At 38.2% G+C, this 27,289-nt stretch overlaps 1 protein-coding gene across 2 annotated transcripts; it reads right to left on the bottom strand.

The window, feature by feature from the left end:
• Positions 1-231: 231 nt before the first annotated feature.
• Positions 232-27,233, bottom strand: GABPA (GA binding protein transcription factor subunit alpha). 2 transcript variants are annotated; one of them, XM_050891935.1, is made up of 10 exons: positions 27,160-27,233; positions 23,291-23,391; positions 21,545-21,689; positions 20,560-20,644; positions 14,983-15,228; positions 10,330-10,524; positions 9,465-9,521; positions 8,273-8,413; positions 6,704-6,896; positions 232-1,775 (listed from the first exon to the last, which is right to left on the bottom strand). In XM_050891935.1, exons 2-10 carry the CDS (start codon positions 23,365-23,367, stop codon positions 1,547-1,549), a joined length of 1,368 nt encoding a protein of 455 aa, XP_050747892.1. In that variant the 5' UTR covers positions 23,368-23,391; positions 27,160-27,233; the 3' UTR covers positions 232-1,546. The 2 variants fall into 2 exon arrangements, with proteins under 2 accessions (XP_050747892.1, XP_050748700.1); XM_050892743.1 differs by lacking the exon at positions 27,160-27,233 and adding an exon at positions 25,896-25,936.
• Positions 27,234-27,289: the final 56 nt, after the last annotated feature.

Genomic DNA, 27,289 nt, shown 5'->3' on the forward strand with positions numbered 1-27,289 from the left:
GCCCGCAAGCATGACCATTCCTTTTCAGATCAAGAGCAACAGTCCAGTGCTCTCGCTACTCGGTATAAACACATTTTATGTTTAGAACCTCACTGTACAAGCACTTTTGATTTAAGGTTTAAGAGTAGCTTGATCCCTCAACAGAATTAAAGGTTTTCCCTTATACATCTGCATTTTAATTGTTAAGTGTTACCAGAGGGGGTTTCCACTTACAAAAAGATGGAAAGTATGCATGGTGACATAATATACTGTTTAATAACACGAAGGGACAAAAGCAAAACCAAAATTGCACCATTTTCAGCCATCAAAAGAAATCGTCTAATAGGCATCAGTACAGAAGCTCAAAAGTTGCAGCCAACTTTTTACTGCACGTATAAGTTTGCATGAAGTACTCTCCGTAGCTCAGAATTCAGGACACGTTCCAATTATTTCTATTCATCATCCAGACCTCAAATTGCACCCAGCTCTGGAGCATGCATTTGGCTTCTGATGCTTCAAAAAGATCACTTGAAGTTCAGAAAGAAATTAATTTTAAATAAAAAATACATCTTTGTATTTTAACATGTCAGACTGTACAATAATTTGGAAATCAAACTTCAGTTCTCTGTAAAACTATTTTCAACTTGCATTTTGTTTCTAAACAGGGACTACTGACTGTGATTAACTTAAGTCTTCAGTTACTAAGGGTGACTACCGTGCAGGTATGAACACCTTGCAGATCAGAGCATTAAACCCCCCCACCAAAACAAACTACTCTTTGGGTGAGGGCTATTTTTTCAAGTTTTCAAATCACCTGATGGGGGGCAGTAGTGGAGGAAGAAGTTTATCTTCGCTTTTTGCTAAATGGCTAGCATTAACAATGTCTTTCAAAACAGGTAAGTACTTGCCCTCATATATGCATATTATCGACATATTACAATGAAACACTCATAATTGGCTTTTCACCTAAGCCAGATCTAAACTTGGATCTCCTTCTTCAGCACTGATCTTCAGTTCGGTCTAGTCTTAGTTTCCTTTGCTTATGAACACAGAAGCTATTTTAAGAACCTGATGCTTTGTAACATTTAATGTGTCTTTCGGCTCTGCTTGATTAAATGAGAATAATGAACGTGTTTAACTTTGAAAGCATCAAATGCCATTTGGTAGTTCAGCAGAGGACAAGAGACTGCAAAGGACTGAGTTCAGCCAACTGATCAGCCTGCTTGCTGTAGGTACTTCATTTTTGTTAAAAGCGCTGCAAAAATTACTTTGTACAGGTGTGGACACAGAGCGCTGACCAGTTCAACCTTTCTCACCAATTTCAGATTGCACACCATAGAGGCCCTGACTCAAAGTTGCAGAAGTTGTGGTGATCCCTTAATTTATATTGAAATATATGCTGTTAAAAGATCCAAATTTATGCGAGTCCCAGTTCTTTATAGAAAATCATGCTCTATATTGTACTGTCAAGAAACAAAAGAAGTTTCCATTTCTGATAAAGGTAAGAGCAGCAACTGCTCTGGTTATATAGGAAAGGCCTCACGCTCCCACTTTCAGGTCCTAGTGCTTAATTATCTTTCTCTGTTTGCAGGGATGCTGTAGCTAGCGCCACTGCTGTAACTGGCTGTGCAATGCCATGGAGCTGCATCTTGGCTAGTTTCTTCTGCTCACACTCTGTGACCAACCGATTCAACTCTGCTGCGCTGTATCCAATGAGAGTTTTCAAGTCGCAGACAAATTTGTACACAAACCTCTTGCCTTGCACTTTGCAGATCATGTCTCCGTCATAGTAATACCTGTAAAAAGAAACAAAAAAAAAAAAGAAAATATCAATGTAAATTTTCAGCATCTGTAACTTCCATACACATTGGTTATTTACTCATCACTCAGACGCCAAAATATGAATCTTTTTCTCATCAAGATTCTCATGTAATTTCATATACCAAGATACTGTTTAGGCATTTTCTTATATGAGAAAAGGGAAGAGGGTTGAAAATTGTCCCTGCACCTTGATACGTTAAGGAGAAGCAAAACATAGTAATTATTTTATAGGCAGTTGGAAGCACCAGTTCAGAAATGAAAGTCTCGGAGCAGTTTAAAAAGAGCTTGGGGGGGGGGGGAGGGGGTGTAAGTTTTATATAGCGCTTTGCCTTAATAAGATGATGTCGTGTCCCCCCTCATTATTGTCCTTTGCTTTCCTTACTCTTGTCTCTGCTTTTCTGAGGAAAAAAATAATGTTGGAAACAGTTTGAAAATTAGCATTGTCGTTTCTATGATACTCAAGCAGCCATTCTCTCCCTATTGTTTTCAAAGATGGAAGAAAAACTATAAAAGCATGTTTGGGTTTTTTTTTATAATTCATATGCCGGAAAAACTACATCCTTTGCCTTTATTTACAACTAAAAGTGACTTCTCCAACTATGAATACTTTTTACTTTGTATCACAAAAGAATTATCAGACTGGGCAAAAATGTAGTAAAGATAACGAAGTCTATATGATCCACTGTACTCCAGAGACATTATAAAACTTTAGGTAATACCAATAAAACAGAAGTTAGAATTTTAGTTTTGTTGCTGATCTTGTCTCACTGCAGGCATTAAGAGAACACATGTCATGTTTCTCATTAAGAAAACCTAAGTGGCTGGGACATAACTTGGACTTGATGAGCTTAACAAGCTTGTGATAAATTTGGAAAAAATCAAAACCAAAACCAACCAACCAAAAAAATAATTCACACAATTTAATTTCCTCAAAACCATCACCCAAATGTAGTACAAATGAGTCCAGATTTCTTGTCTAAAACCCAATCCTCTGAGTGACATGCTTGTAAAGCAAAGATGATTCTCATTCACCAGCAAAATTCAGTCAATTAGAAGACTAACTTCTGCCTCCTAGCTTTAGTGGAAAAGAGGTAAGTTACTAAGAATCCAACCAAATTTCTTCAGACACCTCGAATTCTGAAAAAGAGCCTTTTAATTTCTTACTTTTGAGGGTCAGGATCTAAGCAACAGGACCAATGCAAAGATAGGATGAGAGAGAGACTGTGTAGAAAAAATGTTGGCAAGCCTGCTGGTTACTGGTATCACGCAAGAAGCCACAGAGGAGTACAAGAACTGTCAAAATAGCTTGCTATTGCTCTGTGGGTAAAGAAAGTTTGGTCCGTTTGCCAAAGCTCTCCTTTACCTTTCTCCTGAATGACATACAGCTATATAAAAGCTTCCTTTTCAGTCCTTCTCCTCACTCCACCCTGCTCCAAGCTAACACCTGCGCCTCCCTCAACTCCTCTCTGTTTTCTTCTCCACGTCATTATGCTTGTTCTTAACTGCTACTCCACTGCCACTCAGCACTTCTCAACGCCAGCCCTATCCTCCGAAGCATCTTCTTGGCACCAGCTGAAGGATCTGTTGTTGTATGGTGTCCATCACATCCAGCCTCCTAGTGAGGCAATGAGGTTTAGTTATAATGGGTTAGATGAACCCTGTAACCTAGAGGGTGGGGTGGTAATTCATCAGCTTGCAGTACTGGGCAGAATTGGGGCAGGATGAGTGATATCCTGGTGTATCCCTTGTGTGTGAAATACAGTACAGCTTAGAGAAATACAGTATCGTTTAGAGTGTGGGAACACTGGGCAGGCATTCATGTTGAATGTGACACGGTACTGGACACAGAGAGACTGGGGAACTGGGAGCTGTGCTCACCTGGGTCAATACGAAGCATCTGCAGAAAGCCAGAGTTTGTAAAATGTGGCCATGGCATATGTCAAGTGCCACTAGCCAAATTTTTTTTAGTTATTTAACTCTGTACAAGCATTTACATTTATTGTACAATCCTGTACAATAATGCCTTTCTCAAAATAATGCCGTAGAAAAATGCTTTACAAAACTGAATGAATTTCTTTAAATGATTTAGTCCGCATTACTGGTATGATCAGAAAGGAAAAGGACCACAAGAAATTAGTCTGCATTTATGCAAAGGCCCAAACCCATGCAAGATTCCCACTTCTCATGCTAGAAACACTCAAGTTAGAATTGAGGCAATGTGGCGAGAGGGTTTTTTCAATATCATGTTGAATGCTTTTCTGACTACAGCATTTGCTTATTCAAAAATATAGAAAGCTAAAAATAAATAAAAATAAATACCCATGCAAATTTACAAAGCCTTAGTTACTGGAATGTTCCGAGTCACATGAAAACTTTGTTTCAGAATAATACAGGAGACGAATTATTTTTCTTCAAGTCTCACTTCCCTACTGGATAACTAAACAGATGTTGATTTTAGAAAATCTGCCAAGGTGTATGTAACAAAAAAAAGCTGCTCTTCTGTTTTTCACCCTGCCCTAGTTTCTATACTGCCTGGTTTTCCTACAGCTGGGCAGAAGAGCTAGCACATTTCTCAATAATATCAACATCATTTTCTGTATTAATCAACAATTGACACAGTAATTTCAGTACATTAGCAAACAAAACATATTGCCATTTAATAAAACTTCGGCTTGGCAACAGTGTTTATCATGGGAGTAGCAAGAGGCATTAAATATCCCTTCAGACATTCAAGTGTTAGGAAACATGTCAATATTGACGCAGCTGCCAAAATGGCAACATTTTGAGGAATGTGATTTCTGTAATTCTGTGACTAAAATATAAATGCAAAACTTCTCTAATAGTGATTTATGCAAATTACTGTGCAGACATCTGTTTAATATCCCAGTGATAAGAACATTATTCTAAAGTTCTTCAGCTGCCTTTGAGATCTTCTGCAGAGTTTGTTGACAAACCCCAAAAAACATTAGCATAATTTACATCATTTTTATGTTCCAGAAACTTTTCACATATACCTTCAGAACACAAATTAATAGACTCACAAAAACAGGTTGGAAATACGGGAATGGTATTGCAACAATACAGGCTGGGGAGCAGCTCTACTGGAAAGGCCCTGCTTTGGGCAGGAGGTTGGACCAGAGACTTCCTGAGGCCCTTCCCACCCACGAGATTCTGTGATTCTAGAAAAAAAGTAACATTCTAATTTAATATATAAATAATGCAAGAACAGCCATACAAGACCAGACTAAAGATCTACCTAGAACAGGATAGAGACTCCAACAGACCAAAAGAGGATACCTAAGGAAAACCATGAAAGTAGAGTAAGCATATATCGATGATCTTCCTTGCTTCCAATGATCTGGGGGCTCAGGAACTTCTAGAAGTTGCATCTTTCCATACCTAATAGCCTTCAAAATATTTCTTTTTCATTAATTTGTTCACTTTCCTCTCAAACTCATAAAATAATTCTGGCATCCACAATACTGTGCGCCTCAAGAAGTTACAAGACAAACAAAAGGGTATAGCTAAGCTGTGTGTCTGCCTGTTTCTTCTGATGCCTCCTGTTCATGTAAATAAGATACTGAGCAGTCTTTCTTTACTGACTCTCTGCCATTCATGGTCTTCTAGACTTCAATCTCCCCCAGTGAAAGTACTCATTCAGCATTACGCATATTGATGTTATTTAAATCCTCCCTAAAAGACTAAAGAAAGCCAGAATATGGTAACTTTACCATCATTTCTCATAGAGGTATTTTTAAATAGAAGTTGGTTTTTCTTTTTTTTTTAAACAATGCTAGATGACTTTACTTCCTTTAAAAAAAAAAAAATAATGGAGCCAAAAGTGGAAATGCTGAAAAGTAAATCTTAGATCTCAGACTTCAACTAATATGCAACTTCACTCATAAAAAAAGAATTCCTAAAACCGCTTAAATAATTTGCAGGATTAGGCAATAAATACCTTTCTTGAAAACTAATCAAGAGAGATAGATTTAACCATATCAGAATAAGAAATTAGAATTTCAATCTTAATGATTTCAGAGAACTTGGATGAATCTTCAAATGATTCCAGAGGCCAAAATAATGAGGGAAGAAAAGTCTAAAATTCAGGTACTTGCATTCTTCCCCCTCCTCCAGCACATCACCTACAGTGATTCAGTAATACAAGTCCCTTTTACCAATGTCAAACTACAAAATCACGATGGAATGAAGACAGCCTGAAATGCTTCCATTTCTTCAGATGACAAAAGTTCACTACGCTGGAATCACAACAACTGTTGAAACTTACCTGTCAACTGTATTTTTCAATTTAACATCCCTACCATAAGAACAATGGATTGGATCAATGAATATTTGAACTTAGAAAAAGTTTTGTTACATACAGAAAAAATTGTTACATACAGAAAACTACTAATAATTACATAATTATAGGGAAGTATCTGCTTTATAACATAACAAGAGCAAGAGGAACACAAACAAGTAAACTGTAAAATAGAAAAATAAGTCAATAATTCAGAGTATTCACATATTTCTGTATCTTTCACCAATAATCAATATTGTTTGGCACACTACTGAAAGCATAAATGCTGAAGATACATCAAAAAGAAATATATTTGTGAAAGCGAGCTACCCAAATTATCATGTCAGTGTTCAATAATCTTGAAAAAAGAAAATATATTTTCAAGAAGTTATTGTACTAGCTTCTTTAAAAAAAAAAAAAGAAAAAGAAAAAACACCCCAATAAATACCTTGCCCCTAAGACTAGTACGATCTGACAGTAAGGAGTAGCTTCAGAGGATCTGTTTATCCCTTTACTAAAAAAGCTGCAAGTCTTGCATTATGACAGTTAAAGTAGCCAAGTGGAAGCAAATCACTTCACACCTGATCAGCTCCTAAAGTTTCTTACCTCAAAGCCCGACTAAGCTTCTCATAGTTCATCGTGGGTTTGTTTTTGCGCTGTCCCCATTTTTGTGCAACCAGTTCAGGTTGATTCAATTTAAACTCTCCTTCATCACCAACCCAAGAAATACAGTCCCGAGCATCTTTGTCAGTGAGAAGTTCTAATAAAAACTGCCACAACTGGATCTGGCCATTGTTTCCTGTTGAAATAGGAATAATAAGATCCATTTCAATTAGTCCTTTTTATGTTCCCCTCATAGCTAAAAATTTTCAACCAACATATTAAAGCAGACCAACATAGAATATATGATGGAAAGAAAACTTGCACTTAATTCATTTCTTCTAATTACTCTTTCGTAAACATTTTCCTGCAAAGTCATCAGTATTAATCTATTAAAAAAGAAACTGATGAATACAGAAAAAAAAAATAATCAAGATTTCTCATAAATCTGTCCCTAGAACTTAAGAAAAAAAAAATTATATAACACTACACATAGTCATTGAGACACATATTTATCCCTAAAATAGAACAGATTTAGCAAGAGCTGCTTATTCCTCTTCAGGCATATATATACACACACACATATATGTAATAGAAGTTGGTTTTTAGAAAATAGTTTAGTCTCCAATTTTCAACATGAAATATTAGAAGTACAAAAAAAACCCCCAAACTTCAGCTTACATCAATATAATATCTTTCATGTCTAATCATTAAGATTGCTTTTTAACTCAAGTATCTGCCGTTAAATTCCTAAATTCTCAATGAGATACAGATAGCAGACCTAATGTCTAAAGGGAGAAACACAAAGAGTATTCCCCACTGATGTCAGCTGATAAAATCTTGGCCTAAGAATCCTGAATGACATCATAATATATTTCTATGGAGAGTTTAAAACAAAAAAATTCAAAGGGAAGGAGAGGAAAGGATTTAACAGGAAAATTCACAACAGTGGAGAGAACCAAAGCAAAAATGACAGCAAGAAAAAAATAAGATAAAGAAATTAAGATGAGTTATTAATAATCAAAGAGTATGTACAAATAACAGTAATTCCAAAAATAAACTGCAGATTTAGTGTGCAGTTTTCCAGAAGGTGCATTCATTTAACAAAACAAGAAATCTGTAACTTGTTAAATTCTAAAGTCACCAAATTGGGAGGGGGAGGAGGAGGGGAACAAGTAGAGCAAGTAGTAGCTAGGCTAGGATTCTACAACATACAGTTTATTTTCTCCCTTTTCTGCAAATGGAAAGTGGAAAGAAGTTAAAAGCTTGAATAAATGCTACGCAGTGGTTTGAGAGGACAGACTGTTAAGTGACAGGAAGAGAAACAACTTTATGCATTTGATTTATTGCAGGACTCAAAAGCTGTGGCATCACGTTAACATAGCGCCTGTGCGAGCTAACCAACCTGCCAGGTTTGCATGTGCTTGTGATATACTTTGTAGCCACAGTCCCCTTCATATCACATGGACTTCTACAAACCTCACATTTAGAGTGACAAAGATGTCTTCTACAAAACTGTAATTCAAATTAATGAGTGTTTACTGCATCTGCATTTAAAAATAATGGAGACAATACCTGTTCTGTTCCCAGGGGAACTTCTGTCTTCCCCAGAGATCCTTGGAGCTCTCTGTACTTTAGCTGCCTTTGCACTGCTGTTGATTACTTTAATGGTGGTTGGGGTAGCAGGCTGTACAGACGCTGGAATAATCTGCACAGCTGTAAAGCAGAGAACATTGCAGAACATCAATTATAAATTGCCGGCACAGCAATAGGCATATATTATTTATTACCTGTATTATCATAACATCTAGGAGCTAGTTTTTTCCTTTGCTAAAAAGACACACTGTATAAGTCACAACACTAAGAATAATTTAAAGACTTTTTACCTCTTACAGGGAAAATTGTGGTTTTAAGCTCATAGTAGAGATGCCACATTACAGATAAAACATCAGCTTTAGTTTACTATCATGTGTATTACATGTTTCCACAAACAAACACCCCCTCTCATGCCTTTGTTTTCATCTTTATACTGTTCCCATATGATCTACCCTAATGCACTTTTCTCTATAGTCACTGTACAAGCCTCCATACCTGCTATTCAAACAGCAATTAAATACCCTTCTATTGCAATAGTATAAGAGGATGCAAATGCCCCACTCTAGGTAGCTTTAACTAGACACAAACCCAGGATGTAATACACGGTCTATCTATTTAACATATAAGCTGCTTACAAGTCATCTGAAAATTGATTGATTTTAATAATTGATGACACTGCTTCAGCTGGAAGAATGAGTTTCAAATAACTAGAAAGTTACTTTAATGTATTTTTTCTAGTATTGGTTTCTAAGCAAGTCCTCTCTTCCACACTCCCTTTCAGTTTTTGGAAATGCTTTCTTTTGAAATCATAACATTTTAATTAATAATCCATTCATTAATACAATATATAACCTAAAAAAACAGAACAACTCAAGACCTCAAATATGTATCCTAGACAGCCTATTTCAAAAGAGTGGAAAACCTACCACCCAAAATGAAAGTTAGAAACTTTCATATTCAGGTCATACACTACCTTTCAGCCAATAACAAAATACCGAGAAACCCAACATTTTGCTTTGAAGTTTAAAATATGCCCTCCTCCCTGCACCAAGAAAAACTACTCTCTCGAGTGATTTTCTAAATGTTGTACTATTATAGTGCTGAACCAAAGTACAGTGCTAAACCTGCAAACAGTTAATTGTGTGAATTAACTGCTGGCAGAAGTACTTACGCTGATCAATAGTAACAGTTGCTATTTCTCCAGAGTGTTCTTGGCTAGCCAACACATCTGCAAATTAGAAAAAAAAGATTGTAAGTTTTTATTTAACCCACAAATTTCAAGTCAGCTGAAGATCAAAAACTTTCATATTTCATAGAGGAAAAAAGTCAAAATTTGGTATCAGTTTGCAAGAGACATGCATAGCTTATGGTCTTATGAACAGAGACATTTAACGTCTGTCATTCAATTTTTAGAAATAAGGATGTACATGGTGAATTTCAAGGTATCTTATGCATTCTCCATCCCCTAAAACCTTTAGCTATATCATGTAAATGAAGATGGAAATAGTTTTTAGTCTGCCAAGTTACATCCAAGCATGGTAAATCTGAAATGCACAGATACATTATTGTATTATACACATACAATGCATCACTTATCAGTTGTGTTGTGTACAATCTAAGGATTTCATTGCCTATGCTTAATAATCTTCTGTTCTACATGACACAGATGTACATTAAATAACTTACAATCAATATTTAATTATAAAACTGTCAAATTCAGGAGATGCACAAACTAACATTCTTTATTAAAACAAAGGAGGAATCATCAGTCACTACTTCCTCCCTATTAGTTATGAAGTTTGATGAAAGATGGGCAAACAGTGTTTAGTATGCAGACGTGTTTCATAACAGCAGACATTCTCACTGATACCTCCTGTTATCTTGTATTGATGCCCTCATTTTTACTGCCAATATTAAATAGAGGAAAAACAACTGCTCACAATTGGTTTCATCTTTAAAGAAAGGTGGGGGGGGGGGGGGGGAGAGAAGCAGGGAGGGGGAATAAGTAAAATCAGTTACAGAAAAATCTCCCATACACTTTCGAAGAAGCTCCAAATGGCTCCAGAGGATTTCTCCCCGTGGGACGCGCTGGAAGAAGTCTTCTTGACTGAGGCTGCAGAGCTCCCGCCCAGGAATGCTGAGCGCATTGAGGTCAATGTCAGTCATGCTGAACTCCTTCATCACCCACACCACCCAGTGGAGCACCTGGTCTGTCGACCACTGCACTGGGTCTGGGAAAAGAGAGACAAAACTGCAAATCAACCCATTATGTACTGCAAGGTTCCTCCTCACTGAGGATACAGAGCTAGTCTTTACTGTAACTGACAATAAGAATAGTGGCTACTGATCCACAGCATTCAAACAAGTGTAACCCAGAGTTCATTTTTTTGTATGACCTTTTCTGAAGGCCTTTTAAAAAACTTTATTTAGGGGGTTCTTGTTATCTACTTTTTTTTTTTTTTTTTTTAAAAGGGCCTGCTTCTAGGCCAGTCAGTGCTGCTATTCAGTTAAAGTCCAATGACAGTATGTTTTCAATTATATAATAACTTCCTTATAAGAAAATACCTAATATCAAGAAGTGTAGTTACCATGACCAAATCTGACTGGATGGAAAGTTGACTCCTCTTAAAATGCTGATGGAGTGGTGTTACTTGGTGGGGAGATGGAAAGGGCAAAAAAGGGATTTTCTTTAGCAAAAACTTTTACATCAGAACTACGCCTGACATTTCTCAAACACAGAAAATAATTATTTTTTCTTTTTCCATAGGTCTTTAGTTTCAAAAAAGAGTAGTGTCTCACACCAGGATGCTCTTCCTCAAATACATTGATCAGCATGTGATTATGATGAAATATTACGTTCTAAACTCATTCACATTATCCCAGTTTCTGAACTATTTAAAATCACCATCGTACTGGGTTTGGCTGGGACGGAGTTCATATTCGTCATAGCAGCCCATATGGTCCTGTGTTTTAGGTTGGTGACCAAAACAGTGTTGGTAACACACTGATGTTTTAGCTACTGCTGAGCAGTGCTTGCACAGAGTCAAGGTGTGACTGACTAAAACCCTAGGGGTGGAACGTCACTCCCCTACAATGGAAGAAGGCTCAGAGGAGACAGGCAAGGGTGAAGTGCCCATGCAGCTCAGAGAATAATGCAAAGCTGACTTTATCTCAATGAAAAGGAGGCGGAGGGTAGCCTTTGTTTTAGATGAACAGCTATCGGCAGCTGAGTGGATCAACTGGTGGTATAAATGTCTCCCTGAGTCAGCCAGACCAGCAGGGGGGGAGTGAATACATTGCTCAGCCCAACATAGAGTACACAAACTAGACAACTAGCAAAAGAATTTCGAAGAGAGCAACGGGCTTGGGCTGGTTTCAACCCACGTATTCCTTCCCGGCAACTGGAGACACCCAACATCGTGATGGTGAGCGTGTTATATAGAGACCGGTAATGGGAATCACATTGGTATTGTGATTGAACAGTGTATTGCAATTGCTGTATTTTTCTAAGTGTAACTTACCTTTGTATTGTGTTTTTAGTATAATTTGTACCACTCTGCTAAATCAGAAGCCACATGTAACATCAACCATCTTCAAGTAAATTTGATATTAAACATTACACCCTCCACACATGGAATATCTAAAAGAACGTGGTCAGAGAGTATTGGACTCTGACACAAGGCCTTCTCTGTTTCTCACTCGGCCACCCCAGTGAGTAGGCTGGGGGTGCACAAGAAACTGGGAGGAGACACAGCCAGGACAGCTTATTAAATTGTCTTTATCTTGACCCATGATTTTGTTTTTCAACTCGCTTTGGCCCTTTTGATTCTTTCCCCCATGCTTCTGGAGGGGAAGTGAGCAAGTGACTGGGTGGAGGCTAACCTGCCAGCTGGGGTCAACCCTCCACATGGGTGGGCTAATAAACATGCACTATATATATACACAGATAAAAATATAAAACAGTAAGTGTAATACACCACATCAAATAAACCATTAAACCAAGATTTGATACAACAGAACCCAATGCATGCCTGTATTTGAATCAAACAAGCCACAGCATCAAGTTTTGGGACGCTTGTTTGACCTTTCAACAGAACACAACATGCACATCACTTAAACGCCAGTGCCAAACACACAAAAGTATAGACAACTCACACAGCAGAGGAACGTATAGAAATGGTAATAAATAATCAACTCAAGATATGTGCAATACATGATTTGTTGACTCAAGACATTTTAACATAAAAAGTCTGTTGTTTCAAGCAGTATTAGTGTGAACAAGCTGGAAAGAGGATGGGTAGATCTAAGCATCATCTTTAAAACTGTTAATGTTGTATGCAATATATTAAAACATGTCAACGAGAACGAACTGGAAATGGAAACTAAAGTAGGGATGTTTATTTTCACTGTCTCAAGTGCAAAAAACAGGAGCAGAACAATTATGTATTTTTAAATTACGATACCCCAAACAGATGTCACCTTGACAAGTTTTTATTTTAAGAATTAAAGAAAGCAAAGCTTTCTAAGTCTATAAACATCTAGGAGCCACAAATTCCATTTCGCTTAGTAAAGGACAGTAACATTGCATCATTTTTCACTGATGTTACCTAAAACCATGCAATGTAATTCTGTGGGAAAAGCCACACCAAAAGGGTTTTGGTCTTCAAAATGTTATCAGCAGTGAATTTTTATCAAAGAGCTGCTAATTTGTTCTCATTGACAGAACATAATCTGCAAGGTAACATGAATCATTACTTTCTCTAACCAGTTCCATGGTTTCCAAGCTTTCTGCTGCTCCCTTTTCTGGCTTTATTTCTCATACCAATTAATATTTTCCTTCTTCCTAGGGACCTTTGCAATGGTACCGAATTTTTGGATTCTACTAGCAGAAATACCTTTAACAGCTAAGAATTTGTAATCTCTGGTAAAAGCCACCAAAACAACGCAAAGGGAAAGCCACAACATTTTAAAGACCTGCTAAAAGCTAATTTTCCATTTGCAGCAAAACAGAGGAACCGGTAAGGATGAAGATATTGAACGACTACCTTTCTGGATGGTAATTATTTACTGACTAGACTTGACTTTTAATATCAACATACTCTGTGTTTTGAAAAGATTCAAGGAATAATTTCAGATGAGCAACTTCAGAGAACTTCACAAAACCAAGCCTCACAACTCTTTGAAGGAAACTGGCCTCTTTTTCTATTTTTTAAGATGTATATTTATAAATGTTGGGGGGGGGGAAGGCTCTTTTGGGGGACTACATAAGAACCTTAAGAACATTCTTTATTCTCAGAAACTTCCAACTGTATCATAACATAGAACTTAGTGGTGCCTTACTTCAACCCAAGTCCCTGCAACGTCAACTCAGATAACATCTAAAATTTTATTCTTTCTAGGAAGGCAGTTTAGCACATTTTTCTGATATCAAGAGAACACTATGATTCTTAATACAGAAATCTGTCATAATGAACTAGTATGATTTTCCTGGAAAATCTGCACTCCCATGACACAAAAGACATTAAACTTTTAAAGTCACAGTTGTGGGTTATGGGGTCTTCTTAAGGCAGCAACATTATTAAAGTTTATTAACAACATTATTCAACACAACAACAACATGGTTTTAAGTGATTTTCTTGTATTAATGGGAGAGCATACTGAAAAGTATCAGTCTGCTCCTGGTAATGCCTCACTTTTTTTTTTTCCCAAACATTCCGTGTCAAATCCCTGATTATCAATGGACATAGCACGATGAAAACTATTTTGGAAGTGCTTGCCAATGAAAACAACAAAAAGGCATGACAAAGCCATTGCTTTAGTTATCAAAAATACGTTCAAAATAATTGGCAAGCTACATGTCCTGCAAAGACCTGTGACTTCACTGGAATTCTTAAACACTTCCAAATATCCCACTTGCCAAATATATTCCAGTTTTGCAGGTCTGCTTACATACTACAGCTTCATGTGCTGAATATGCCTTGACAGTACACTTCTGCAAGTCACAACAAGCAACTCAGCTGGATAATCTCCTGAACGTGATGTAGGTCTAAAACCCACAGTTTCGGTTCAATCCTAAGCAGGCATTCAGAGACGCTTTGTCTAAGCTAACATTAAACTAGCAGCCTGCTAAGTAACAACATTCATTCAAAACAGATGATGATCTACCAGAATACTTGTATTCTGTTCTGAATCATCTTTTTCCAGTATGCTGAAGTCAAGTATGGCTTTCCATGCAAAATCTGATTTAACACCATACTCGGCATCCTACAACCTATGAACAATTTGTTTCAGTATCTTTAAAGGCAACCCCCACCAAGTACTGAGTCTAGTGCAAATTCAGACACACAGGAAAAACACTAATGTACACATTTTTAAGGACAGGAGGAAGAAGAAAACTGCTTTCTAAAAACTGCAATGACAAGAAGGTTATGGAGCAAAAAGCACTACTTTAATAAAACTATTACAGGCATTGATTCTACTTCTCTTTAGCCTTCTCTTATGCAGATATTTGCATTGTACTTACCCATACCATAGGAAGCCTTCTCTGAGGTAGTGGAGCACTTTAATTATATAACCAAAATTAATTATCATTTATGAAAACCCACCAATCCCCCAAATGAACAGAAGAACCCAGCCCCTACCTGAACACATGCACGCATACACACACACACACAGTCATGTATTATTACCATAGGGTATTCCAAGGCGTTCCTGCTCCTTTCGGTAGCCTTCCAACGCTGCAGCCCATCGTGTCACTTGTTCAGAGGTTTCATCTGAAATTGTTGTAATATGTTTTGTTCCATCCAAGGTTATCACTTGAGCTTCCTCAACAAGGTGAGCTTCAGCCTCTGCATGATGAGCATCTGGATCAATCACTACCTCCACAGTTTCCACAGGCTTCACAATTTCAAGGATGTTTAACTTGGGCTCTATCCCTAGGTATAGAAAGAACAAACACAAAACTTAAAGATAGTAATACAAATATGACAAAAACATTGTTTTAAAGCTTTTTGATTACTAGGTGTTAGCATACTTAGGAAAGAAGCATGACACAAAAGCATCATCAAATTTCTGCAAGTGTCCTAAATTAGTATGACATATTCTATTATACAGTATATACTTTAGTAAGGTGAATACAAAGCTGTCCCTCTTTCCTCCTCCAGTATTACAGCTTCCTGTTGTATTTAGGTGATCCATTTCACATATCTCGAACAGAATGTTCAGCATGTGGGCATAAAGAACAAGTATTTTAGTCTGTAAGAAATATACCAAACCAAAGAAAAAAAAAGCAAACCCAAAAAAACCAGAACAAGCATCCACCTCTTTCCCCCAACCAAGACGCATTTCTTTCAGCCTTTACAATATTTCCCTGATATCGCTGGGGTCTACACATAGGAGTTAACATTTTCTTTCAGTACCCTGCAAGAGACAGCGAGTTCAACAGCAAGTTAAAAGAAAACTAGAAAATTCATGTTCTAGGCTTCCACAGCTATTCATGTTTTGGTTTTATGTCTGTCATTTAAGATGTTAGACCACAGAGTTGGAAGATACGTCTGTATCTATTCTGCAGCAATAAAGAACACATTCACTAATGCTACTAATGCTTTGTATCACCACCTTCTCTGTCGTCTTCTGAGAAGGTATTTTGTCCAACTAGTGCCTCACCAAATTTCTGATATTGTACAGAAGATTTTTCTTGTCATTATAATATGCTAAACATAAAAAATTCTTTCAATTTTTGTGACATGTAATTTCCATTATAATAACAACTAACAACCACCCTTCTTTAAGAGATTTTTATCAAACATATCTGCATCTTAAAAAAAAAAAAAAAAAATCTAAAATTCCATTTTGTTGTGACTTGGAAAAACTTGACTAGGGTTAGCAGTTGAAAGTAGGATTCACAGAACATCACACAGCCAGCATAACTTCAGTATCTTGTGCTGTAAGGTATTACTTTGTGTCCCTCCTGTCTAATCTATATTAAAGCTCAATGTGAGATGGTAGGTTCTGTAGGTGACAGTCTTAAAAGCTAAAACCACAATCCATCCACAGTTTATAAGGGAAAACAAATGGAGTACTTACCTGTAGTACAAGTAAGAACAAACCAAGTCTTTTTCAGACAAGTATTCCTCTAGACTTTACAAGGAATTCAGCTTGTGGAAAATATTAGAGGGAACACTACAAAGACCGTAAGTACAACATGCAGCAATATGAAATTAAGGAAGTCAAAATAGATGTAGACACCCAGTAAGTGGTTGATTAGATGAAGAAGCAAACATGAAGAAGAAGTAAACAAGTACCTTACTTAGGAGAGTAAGTGTTTTATCTAGGCCATCTAAGATCAACAGGCGCAGCACAGGCTTGTTTTAAAGTCAGATAGAAATGGGTAAGGGAAAACACTAAGGGTTAAGATTCTATTTTTGATCCTCAAAAAAGAAAGTAAAGAAAAAAAGCTTCTAGAGAGGAACAGTTCACTATTGCTCAACAAAATAATTCACTGTCTGCCAAATAACTACATGTCAAAAGAATTGTGAATCTACTGCTTTACCCATAATGCAAACATGGAGATCAAAGTGATGAGTCTCTGTAGAGGAATCAGCTAGTAAATAAAAATGTTGTGAAGTAACAGTCTGCGACCTAAACTACTGCAACGTTAGATCAACATTAATTCACTGGGTTTGTCTGCATCTCTCCTCACATCTCACCCTTTACCTACTACATAAGAAAACAGAAGTGCAGTCTTCCTTGGACAGCACATAAGTTGTAGAACACAATGTGCCAATGTCACACACCCCAGAAATATAAACTGGTACAAAAAGTACAAAAATTCAAGGACATTAGCTATCAAGACATGTCCAGATGTTGCCAGTACAAGCCCCTTCACTGTTAATTGTCTGAAGCTGGAGAATATACTAGGGTTAAGACTGACCTACAGGCAACCTGGTTTTTTTTCCTTGAAATGTCTACTATTAACCACAGCCAGAGACAGGACATGAGTCAAACTGCACCTTTAATCTAAATCAATATGTTTCATTACACTTATGAATCGTTCCTTTACATACTAAAAATAATAAAAGCCTAGTTATTGCAAAAAAACAGTTCAGAAACCACAGTCAAATGAAGAGTTACACACTTAAAACAGGACTTGTACTTCAGCTACCTAAATCCAAAGAACCTTTTGTGCTTAACCACCACTTAGTCCCAAAATCTGTGTAAGTATCTATAGTACAGCTACATATACATGCTCAGAAATTCTCAAAGCAGCTAGACACTAACCTCTTATGTCAGTCAAGCGTTTAAAAAGTAGGTGGAACAGCATCTGTTCGGGAAAATGTTAATCTTGCAGGTGTGCTTTGGGTGTGCGTAACAGACAGAACTAAGCTCATCGCAAACAGCAGCTACAGACACTTTCATTCACAAATATGGCCTTGACTCGTTTAAGTTTGTGTATGTGGTATGTGAACGACCTGAATGGCAGGTTAACTGGACTATCTGTTCATATACTTCACAAACAACAAGAAACAGAAAGGAAAACTACATTGTCCACCTCCATAATACAGGTGTGTCTCCTCCTATTGCTCAGATCAATGACTGTCAGAGATCGCTGCTCTCATTCTGGCCCCTTCAATCTAGTATCTCTGTCTCCCACAATTAATCTGAAACCATCATGGCAAGTACTTCCATTCAAGCTTGCCTCTACTCTGTTCATTAAGGAAGTAGAAAAAGCAAGAAAAGATTCTTTCAGGTGACAGACTGCCAGCCAGGTCTTTCACCTCTGAAGTTTTCCCAACAAAGATTTCAACCTATGCCATACACCCAGCACTGGAATTTACAACCTGAAAAGTTTATCTTCCCTCCCCCTCTACCCATTTCTTTTCTTTAAAAAAAAAAAAAAAAAAAAAAAAAAAAAAAAAGAACCAAACAAAAAACCCAAAACCAAAAACAGAGTAGGCAACTAAAGATATGGTCAGAATCCATTTTAGAAAAAAAAAACACCTATCAACCTTAACAGCTTAAGGATGGCAAAATGTTAATATGATATTATCTACAGTCAGGTAGGCAGGAGAAAGCCTTGATCAGATATAACTTCTATCTGGATTTAAAAAAAAAAAAAAAAAAGACCAAAATATTTGCTATGGAGGTCTTAAAAATTAAAGCTTTTTTAAAAGTCTTTGACATATGATGCAACGCAGTTACTCAGATCTCCACAGACTTGCAAGAGGCTTAGTTCAGAGCAGTACAGAAGAGGGCTGCACTCAAAATTGCTGTTCTCACAATGGCAGGAAAACCATATACATCTCCATTCTTCAAACCAGAAGAAAGGAGTTAAGGCAAGGTGGAGTGACAGAGTGGTCTTTCTAGTAAAAAGAATAAACAGGACTGATATTTTATCTGCCATAACTTATATTTGTATGAAATGCTATAAAAGAACTACAATGGACTATATTTCAGCTGGTGTTTATTCCTTTGAATTTACAGATGGCTAATCAAAATTTGATAGAACACTTGAACTGATGTAACAGCTTTTCTCTTAAGAAATAAGAGAGTCCAATCCATCACAAGGATTAGCATCACTGATTACTGCTAGCTGAATTCTATACATTATATCAGTTGGGGAAAAATAAAAATAAGTAAATCAAGAATCTTTCAATACCTCATCCATACAAGAAAAATATGTGGATGGCATAAGAAGCTGTTTTTTCCCCTCTGGCTCAAAGGGACACTGCAGTCAGAGTAACAAGTCCATTTCCCTGTTAGTGATCCAAACATCTTCCTTTTATTATTTATATCCATGCTGTTTGTTTTCTGATATTTTGTCCTGCCGTGTTTTACTTGCCTTCAACATACAGATTTCTTATCAGTTGCTTAAGTGTCAAGTATCATGGCCTGAAAAACAACACTAAGGATCATTCCAAAGTTATACAGAAGTACTTAATACTCAAGTGTTTCTTTAGGGGGGGGAGGGGGGGAGAGAGAAGAGGGGGCGGGGGGGAGCAGCTCCTTGTGCTATATGGTCATGCACCTCAGTTTTACATTAAAGAAGAAAAAAAAACGCCACAGGAAGAAAATGGAAGATAATAGTGAAGATATTTATCACCTGCATCCTTTTGAAAATGGAAGTCTGAGCACTGCACACTACAAGTTACTGGGCATGAATTAAGAGCAGTTATTCTAGTTCCCTGAAGGATATTCCTACTCTGTTTTTAAAACCAAAAAGGTAGTTCAATCCCCATTACGTACGGGGAACTGCGGATTCAACCTAGCACTAGTCACCTGACGCTCAGCATTAAATGCAAATCGTCAGTCTTACTTAATACTGTTAATACAAAACAGAAAGGCTTTCTTCTATCTAATCTACACTGAAGCCACAAGAAAACAAAACATGCTCCCCAAATTTGCTAATCTGCTTTGCTGACATAACTCAAAACAGATAATCAAATATACCCTACTCCAGTAGGGACTTCTTGTCACTGTTTGTTTGAAAACATGGCAACAAACATCTGTAGCTGTTCCCAGAGCCCAACATGAATGCTGTCTTCAGTGAGTGGTGGCAGTCCTTCCACTCAAGACATATGGAGGGGGCAAAGGAGAAGAATAGGACAAAAAGCAAAACAATGAAGCTACTAATTCCTGAGGATTTAACAAGTGGAAATCCTGTCATACCTGATAATACAAATAAAAACCATGCATCAACAAATCCCTACCCACCTGGTTAATGCTCCTCTGTCACAACAGTTTACTCTGACTTCTCATCCAAAGACAAGACAACAGATAGCGATCCCAGCCTTTCATACCAATTTTCAGTTAGCCACATATACTCTCATAATCGAATCACTCACGAAGCATACAAGCTCACTCACCTCACAAAGATGAAACTGTCACCTACCTAGACAAAAATATTTTGCCTGCTTAGATACTTGGTCTGGTATGAGTAACTACTCACCCTTAATGAAAGCCTCACACTGTAACTGTCACTATTTGAGCCAGGTTTGTTTGGGTTTTGGTTTTGTTTTTTGTTTTTTTACTTAGTAATTGATATGGAGTTACTATAAAAAACATTTCAAATAGCATCAGTCCATGACATTTATTTTAATTACTACTACTTGTAACCACACTACACAATGAAAGAGACATTCTGAAGCTACGTGACCATTCAGTGATTTTCTCAATTTTACAGCTAGAAATAGTAAGGGATTAGGTTTGCTCACAAGCACTCCTACAATATTAATTTCTCTGTACAACAGACAAACTTTATTGCTTACCTTGCCTAGATATTACTTGCACACTGAGTTGCACTGTTCCATCTGTTTTTACTCCTTGATCAAAAAGGCTTCGATCTGGGTCCAGCTTGATAAAAGCAAAAAATTAAAAATATGTATTAGTCTCACAGTTATAAGAAACTTATTCTCCTTTAAACTTTAGAAACACTTAGTGTCTGCAGCAAATTTTCTGAAGAAGCGTGCAAATATTTTTAGTGCTATGTAGACACAGTACATGACAGAAAGAATTTGATTGGAATTTGAAACTCGCCACTCTGTTCTGTTTAAGGTAGTTTCACTTACAGGGACTTTTTTTAACCTAAAAAAAGGAATGCAATACCTGGAAGTACGTTCACTTTGTGAAAAGTATCTATAGTTCCTTTTCTCAGTTTTTAACACCTTCATAAAAATTCTTGTCTTTAAAGCAGTATTCTCCCTGTTGTTTCTGGAGAAGCCACAGATGTCTGATTATAACTACAAATAAAACATGCAGCTAAATACAATGTGAAACAGTTATACTGTCTAACGTGGTGATGCCTGCAAAAATAGTTGGGGGGGGGGGGGGGAATCTTCTTGAGTAATGTTTTGCTATCTATGCACCTGAATAGTATAAAAACCTTCTCGCTTTATTCAGATTCAAAACAAGATTAGACTCATGGAAGATCAGGCAGTAACAAATGATGTGGGCTACCTCAAGAGAAGATAGTATTGTCGCTGCCCTCATTCTTCTTTCACTTGCAAGGTGGTAATTTTTTGCTTTCTCACCCTCACCCCAGGAACCCCAAAAGTATTCTGATTTTATTCCCACTGAATTAGTGTGTACATATTAAATGGTCTGATGATAATGAATCCAACATAAAATTAAACTCTTAATTGTAATTAATATACCAAACGAAGCATGAATTCCATGAACAATGGAAGAAAGGGACGAAGTACATAAAATGCTTATCCATTAAGAGGTTAAATCTTTCATAGCCTTTCAATTTACCTGGATATCTTGCAGGCAAATTTCATGTGCATCCAAGGAACACTGCAGTCTGGGTTCCAGCAACTTCTTAAGATTTCCAATTGGTTCATTGATGTCAATAGCTTGACTCACAAATTCTGCTGTGGTGTAGGTTTGCTCAACGATGCTTAAATACCAAATTAATACAATAAATCATGTTAATACAGTAGGTATACGAAAGCTTAAAAAACTTAGAAGTAAACTACATAAAAGGTAATACCAACTTTGAAATCTTAATACCATGCAGAAAAACTCTTAGCTTGAGTAGAGAGTGAAATACTAGATTTGGTCCCATTGATTTTACAGTTGTGTAACTCTTCTTTTACCCTGTCGCCATTAAAAAGCTAGGTTAAATATCAAGATTATTTTCAGATCACCAGAGTCATGATTAGTATATTATACGTTATTAACTTGCATATAGAGTAAACTAATTCTATTTGCCTTGCCTAGACTATATTTAAAAGATATTCAAGTTAAAAACAAACATAGAAACTTAACAGATAGGGAAAAAAAGAGGGAAAAAATGTCCACTCTCATACAGAGTAATTGTCCATGTCTCTTCACCAGTCAGCACAAGGACAAGCTTAATGCATACAACAGACAACCAGAAAGAACTACAGCAACATAGAGCCTTGAAGGAAACATTATTCACGTGTCATGGTTGTCCTGCACTAAAATGATGACAGTATTAGCGTAGGCATTCAGAAACATCAATGTTATGGGACTCATACCTTAACAATGACCTTAGACAGTTGGTCTCTCTACTTTCACGCAGAAGGAAATCAGAAAGTACACAGCCATAGTCAGTTTGTAAGTAGTAAAAATATACAAGGAGCTCAGAGTAAGAAGAAACCAGTAAGTGGTTTTGAATCAGTTCTCCAGTACAGGTTCTTAAAGAGCAGGTCACCTACCAGCCTCAGCTATTTCTATCCAACACATTAACTGCCTCTCTGTGCTTTCAAAACAGGTGTAAAAATTAGAAGGGAAGCATTAAGAAGAAAAAAACAGGTTGAGGTAATTAAGTTAAAGGATATCAGACTTCTGTATCTACGGTTTCAATGGCCCTAACAACAATATAGTCAATAGACACAGAACATCATTTCTGCTCTGTTAAAAAGCAAATTACCCTGTATAACAGTAAAGCAATGGACTGGAGAAACTGAAAGGTTCATCTCAATTACAGAAGGATACACTGAAGCTGAAAGGTTTGCAGCACGTACATGTAGACATATTCCTACAGACATGAAAGTAGGGGAAGAGAACTACTAAGAACATAGCAAGAGATAAACAAAACGGTTTGGGATTTAAGTAATTAGGATTGAAGAACATGATAGCATTATACTGGTTTCCTATAGTGGCTACAGTTCCACTTCAAGAAAACCACCATTTAATTAGATAAGAAACAGAAAAACTGAAGAGAGCACAAGCAAAACTAAGAACTTTGTATCCAGCAAGGAAGTTGAAAAACTGTGGAAACAATCAACAGCAGGATTACAGAGATAATACTGAGTTAGTTACTACTGCCAGTTTAAAGTTACTTCTTTCGCCTAGCTAGAAAACACTTGTACATATTTCACAACCATGGCCGATCTGAAGCATTACACAATACCCAATAATAAATCTGAACAACCAAACTTAGTGTGTGCAGCCACAAATCTGAAACCAATTAAAGACAACAAATAAATGAATTGCAGCCTAAGGACCCCAAAAAGCAAAGCCAGTACATACCTTTCTTCAGTGCATTCCTGTTTCTCAGTTCCATCGATTTCTATTTCTATCAGCTCCTCTGCCTCTCTCTTAGTCATGGCTAAAATGTCTTAAGAGCAGACCTGTGAACAGAAAAGAATTTTTTTTGTAAGTCACAGACTAACAAAACTAGATGATGGGTTGTGTCCTATCAAACCCTTTTTAAACCAAATACCAGGATAGCTTTTTAAAGACAAGAATTCACCTAAAAAATAAAGCCAAAAGCTAATACAGATTTCACAAAACAGATGACAATACCTGTTCCTCAAACAAACGTTCTAGGGGCAAATCCAGGACTATAAATGGACATTAGCACAGAGCTCAATGCCTGATTTTCTTGGAGGCATCCAAATTTACTGAATGTTTTAGTTATGGGACACCTACAGTTTTTAATGGCTGATTGCAAAGAACTTCTGAAAATTCTTTGAAAGTGATGCGTATTTTGCTGTCTAGATTCAGCTACACACCACCTTCCTAGCAAGGCTGAAAGATGCTGCTTATAAATTTAAGCAGCATTTCACATAAAATGCTGCAACACAAAGCTAGACAGAAGATCCATGATTTCCTCATAGGTGAATAAACTCAACAATAAAGTGTTTATTGACTGTCCCATCTTTCCACCCATCCCTCTCACGGGTGATCACTTGATATGTGCATAATGAATGCATCTTATTAAGTCCCAAACTAATGCAGTATGTCAGCAATTAAAAGGAAAGCTAGTCTGTGATGATATTCTCATTGATACTGCAGATTTTCACACCCTGTAGAATACTGGAGTCTGTTGGAACGTAAGGGGGAAAGAAAGAATTATAGCAATTGGTCTGTAAAGACACAGTTTGTATAATACTATCATGTTTCACTAACCATCCCATACATCGTAAGTATGAAATACACATGATAAAGAACTGGGCCAAATTATATTAACAGTTTACAATAAATAACACCACCAACTCACAGGAAGTAGGAGTACAGAGAAAAAAAAATCACCGTAGAAAAAGCAAAACATGCTACTATTTAAATATCCACAATAGAAGAGATTAGCAAGATTTCCATCCTGGAATCATTCTTTCCCAGGGACTACTCTTAGTAAGAGAACTGTTAGTAAGATAATTTATTAAAGACAAGTTAATAAGGGAACTTACTAAACTTTAAAACTTCTCAAAAGAAATAGTAATAAAGCTGTACAGTTGTTACAGAAAATGTTTAAAGAAATTCAAACTACTTATTATCTCCTTCAAAAACTATTATGTAAAATTAGTTTTGAAGAAATCAAGTGCTGCATGTGATACCAATCTATAAGAAGCTACCAGGGCTAGACAGGAAGTAAACAGCACCTCATTAATATCTCACCACTAGAAGCAAAACCAGAATCTGTTCTGCTCACAGATCTGGCTCCGTGAAAATCCCCTATCTGCCAGGGTAGGGTCCACTGAACAGAGTCCTGGGAGTCCAATTTCCGTATCACTTAATCTTGTCTATCATCTTCATGATAAGTGGGGAAGAATAAAACACCACTTCTGAAGAATGCAGACAAGCTTAATTAAATATCTGGAAGAACTGACACCTGCATGGTTACAGGTGATCTGGTTAATTGTTAAAAGATCTTTCGAAATTAAGGTTTGAGCAAAGCCCCTTACTGAAAACTCCCAAAGAAGCTAACTGGTACCATAAAAAAGGGGGAAATTCTTTCCTGTATTAGCAATCAGATTAAATACCCAAGACAACAAGAATAAGTTATCATTTTTTTTTGTAAAGAAGGGAGTTTACCAGTAAGGTCACAAAAGGGGTTAGACTAGGATTTCTTTTCCTTGACATAGTCATAAGTTATTTATTGAGAAAACTGTGCAGACCTGCAGAAAGAACTCACTATCCTGAATGATTTCTGGCAGAAGATATTCAATATTGGTAAATGCAAAGTGATGCACAGTGACTAAATATTACAACAGCACAGTAACTGTATAGAATTAGGTAGGACATTTTGAAGTCCTTATGGACTGGACTCCAAACTGGCAGCTGGGCTAGTAACTGTTCACTCACTCTTCAAAGGTGGTTTGCGGTCGCATCTCACAGGCTCTACTACATTTCTGGTTACCCTGGGGAGGTAGGAGAGGAGAGTACAGGCACAGAAAGAGGAAGACAGACGGTTCCATTGAGCACAGATGCAAGAAAGGGAGATGACGGGTGGAAAGAGGAAGAATAACATTATGAAAATGTGTAAAGTCATTAACAGTTCAGAGAAACCTAATAGGGAAAAGTATTCACTCTTTCCTTTGCTAGGATAGAGAGACTCCTGATCATATAAACATTTCACACAAAGTCTGGCAAAATTTGTTGCTACAAGATGATGAAGAGACTGAAAGCATACATAGGTTCAGATGGGACTAAGCTTCCTGAGCCTTCCCTGAAGGCTACTGAGAAACAAGAGAACTCAAACAGCCTGGCTTGCCAGGAGGGTCAATGTGGTAGCAATACCATAACAGCAGCATTTGTTTGGAGAAACATATAAAACTGTGCTTGATTTATGGAAGGTACAGCCTACTGATTTCTGTTTGATTTTTCCTTCAACCTAAACAGCCCTAAGACTTACCTGTTATTCAAGAAGGAATCTGACCATAATGCCCGACACAGACCTCCACTAACATAAGAGAAGGCACCTGTCAACAGAGCCCTTTTCCCCTGCACGACAGCCCAGCGCTACTCCAGTATCTTTTACAGTTTGGCTTTTGCAGTCAGGGGACAAGTCCCATTGTTCTGTTAAGATCTATCTTTTCTTTTCCCTAGAACACAAGGCATTAGGCAAGTAACAAGCCCATCATGATACGGGCACAAACTCTACTAGTAGAATTAGCGTTTGTTCTCCTACCAGGTAACTGTGAAGGGGGGGGCAACTACTGGAGCCCATATGCATTATCAACTGATACTGAAGCCCAATCACTGGAGATATTTGTGCTCCCGAGAAGCTCCGGTGTTCGTGGAGCATTTGGTACTATCCATCCCTATTATTATTCGAATTGTAAATACCAACACAAACTAGGTAACAAAGCAGACAACCTATCCTTTACAGATCAGCTTTTACAAGTTATCAGCCAGTTTGGATTTAAGACAAAGACAGTGGACCACTACACGGGGTGGAGTCATGCCAGATTTCAAGTGTTTTCCTTCCTTATCAACAGTCAGAAGTTAGAAAATAAATCCGAACTGGGAGAAGTGGCTGTGCAGCATGTACCTGGCCGAACACCAGGAAGCAAACTATGCAAGATGCCAAATATCCTCTTACGTTGTCACCCGAACTAAGTTTTTACAAGCGGAGATAAGTTTTTACAACCGGAGAGGGCTCACGCATCTCGGTCCGGGCTGCCTCACTCGCCCCCAGCCGCGATCGCAGGACCTGCGGCGGGAGGACTTCACCCTCCTCCCGCCCCCGGTCCGCCGCGCTGCCTGAGGGGCCCTTCCCCGCGCCCCGCCGCAGCCGGCGCCCGCCGGCTCCATTTCCCGCTCCCGGGGTGGCCGGCGGGCGGCGACCTGAGCCGGAGGCGCCGAGGCCCCTCGGGACGGGGCGCCCCAGCCCGCTCCTCCGGCCGCGGGGCCGCCGCCACGGGCCCTCCCGCGGGCGGGCGGGCAGGCGGCGCCGCAGCCAGGCCGGCGGCCGGCGCAGACCCGCGGCCGGAGGAGGCCGCTCCTCCCCGTAGGCCCCGGTTCTCCCCCCGCCACCCCGCCCGCTTCCCCCCCTCCTCCTCCCCGCGGCGCCTCGTCGTTGTTTGAACCCGAAACGGAAATGAGACTCGCGGCGCCGGGGAGAAACGGAAACAAAACACGGGCCGGGCCGCCGGGCCGCACCGCGCCGCACTCACCCGCCGCCGCCGTCCGCCGCGCCGGCCCCGAGCGGAGCGGCCGCACGACACCTCCCGCCGGCCGCGGCCCTGGCAGCTCCAGCGGGTCCCGCCGCCGCCGCCCTGAGGAGGCCGTCGCGCGCTCGGGATT

This window comes from Gymnogyps californianus, chromosome 1, assembly GCF_018139145.2.
Source record: "Gymnogyps californianus isolate 813 chromosome 1, ASM1813914v2, whole genome shotgun sequence".
In the NCBI taxonomy this organism is placed as follows: Eukaryota; Metazoa; Chordata; class Aves; order Accipitriformes; family Cathartidae; genus Gymnogyps; species Gymnogyps californianus.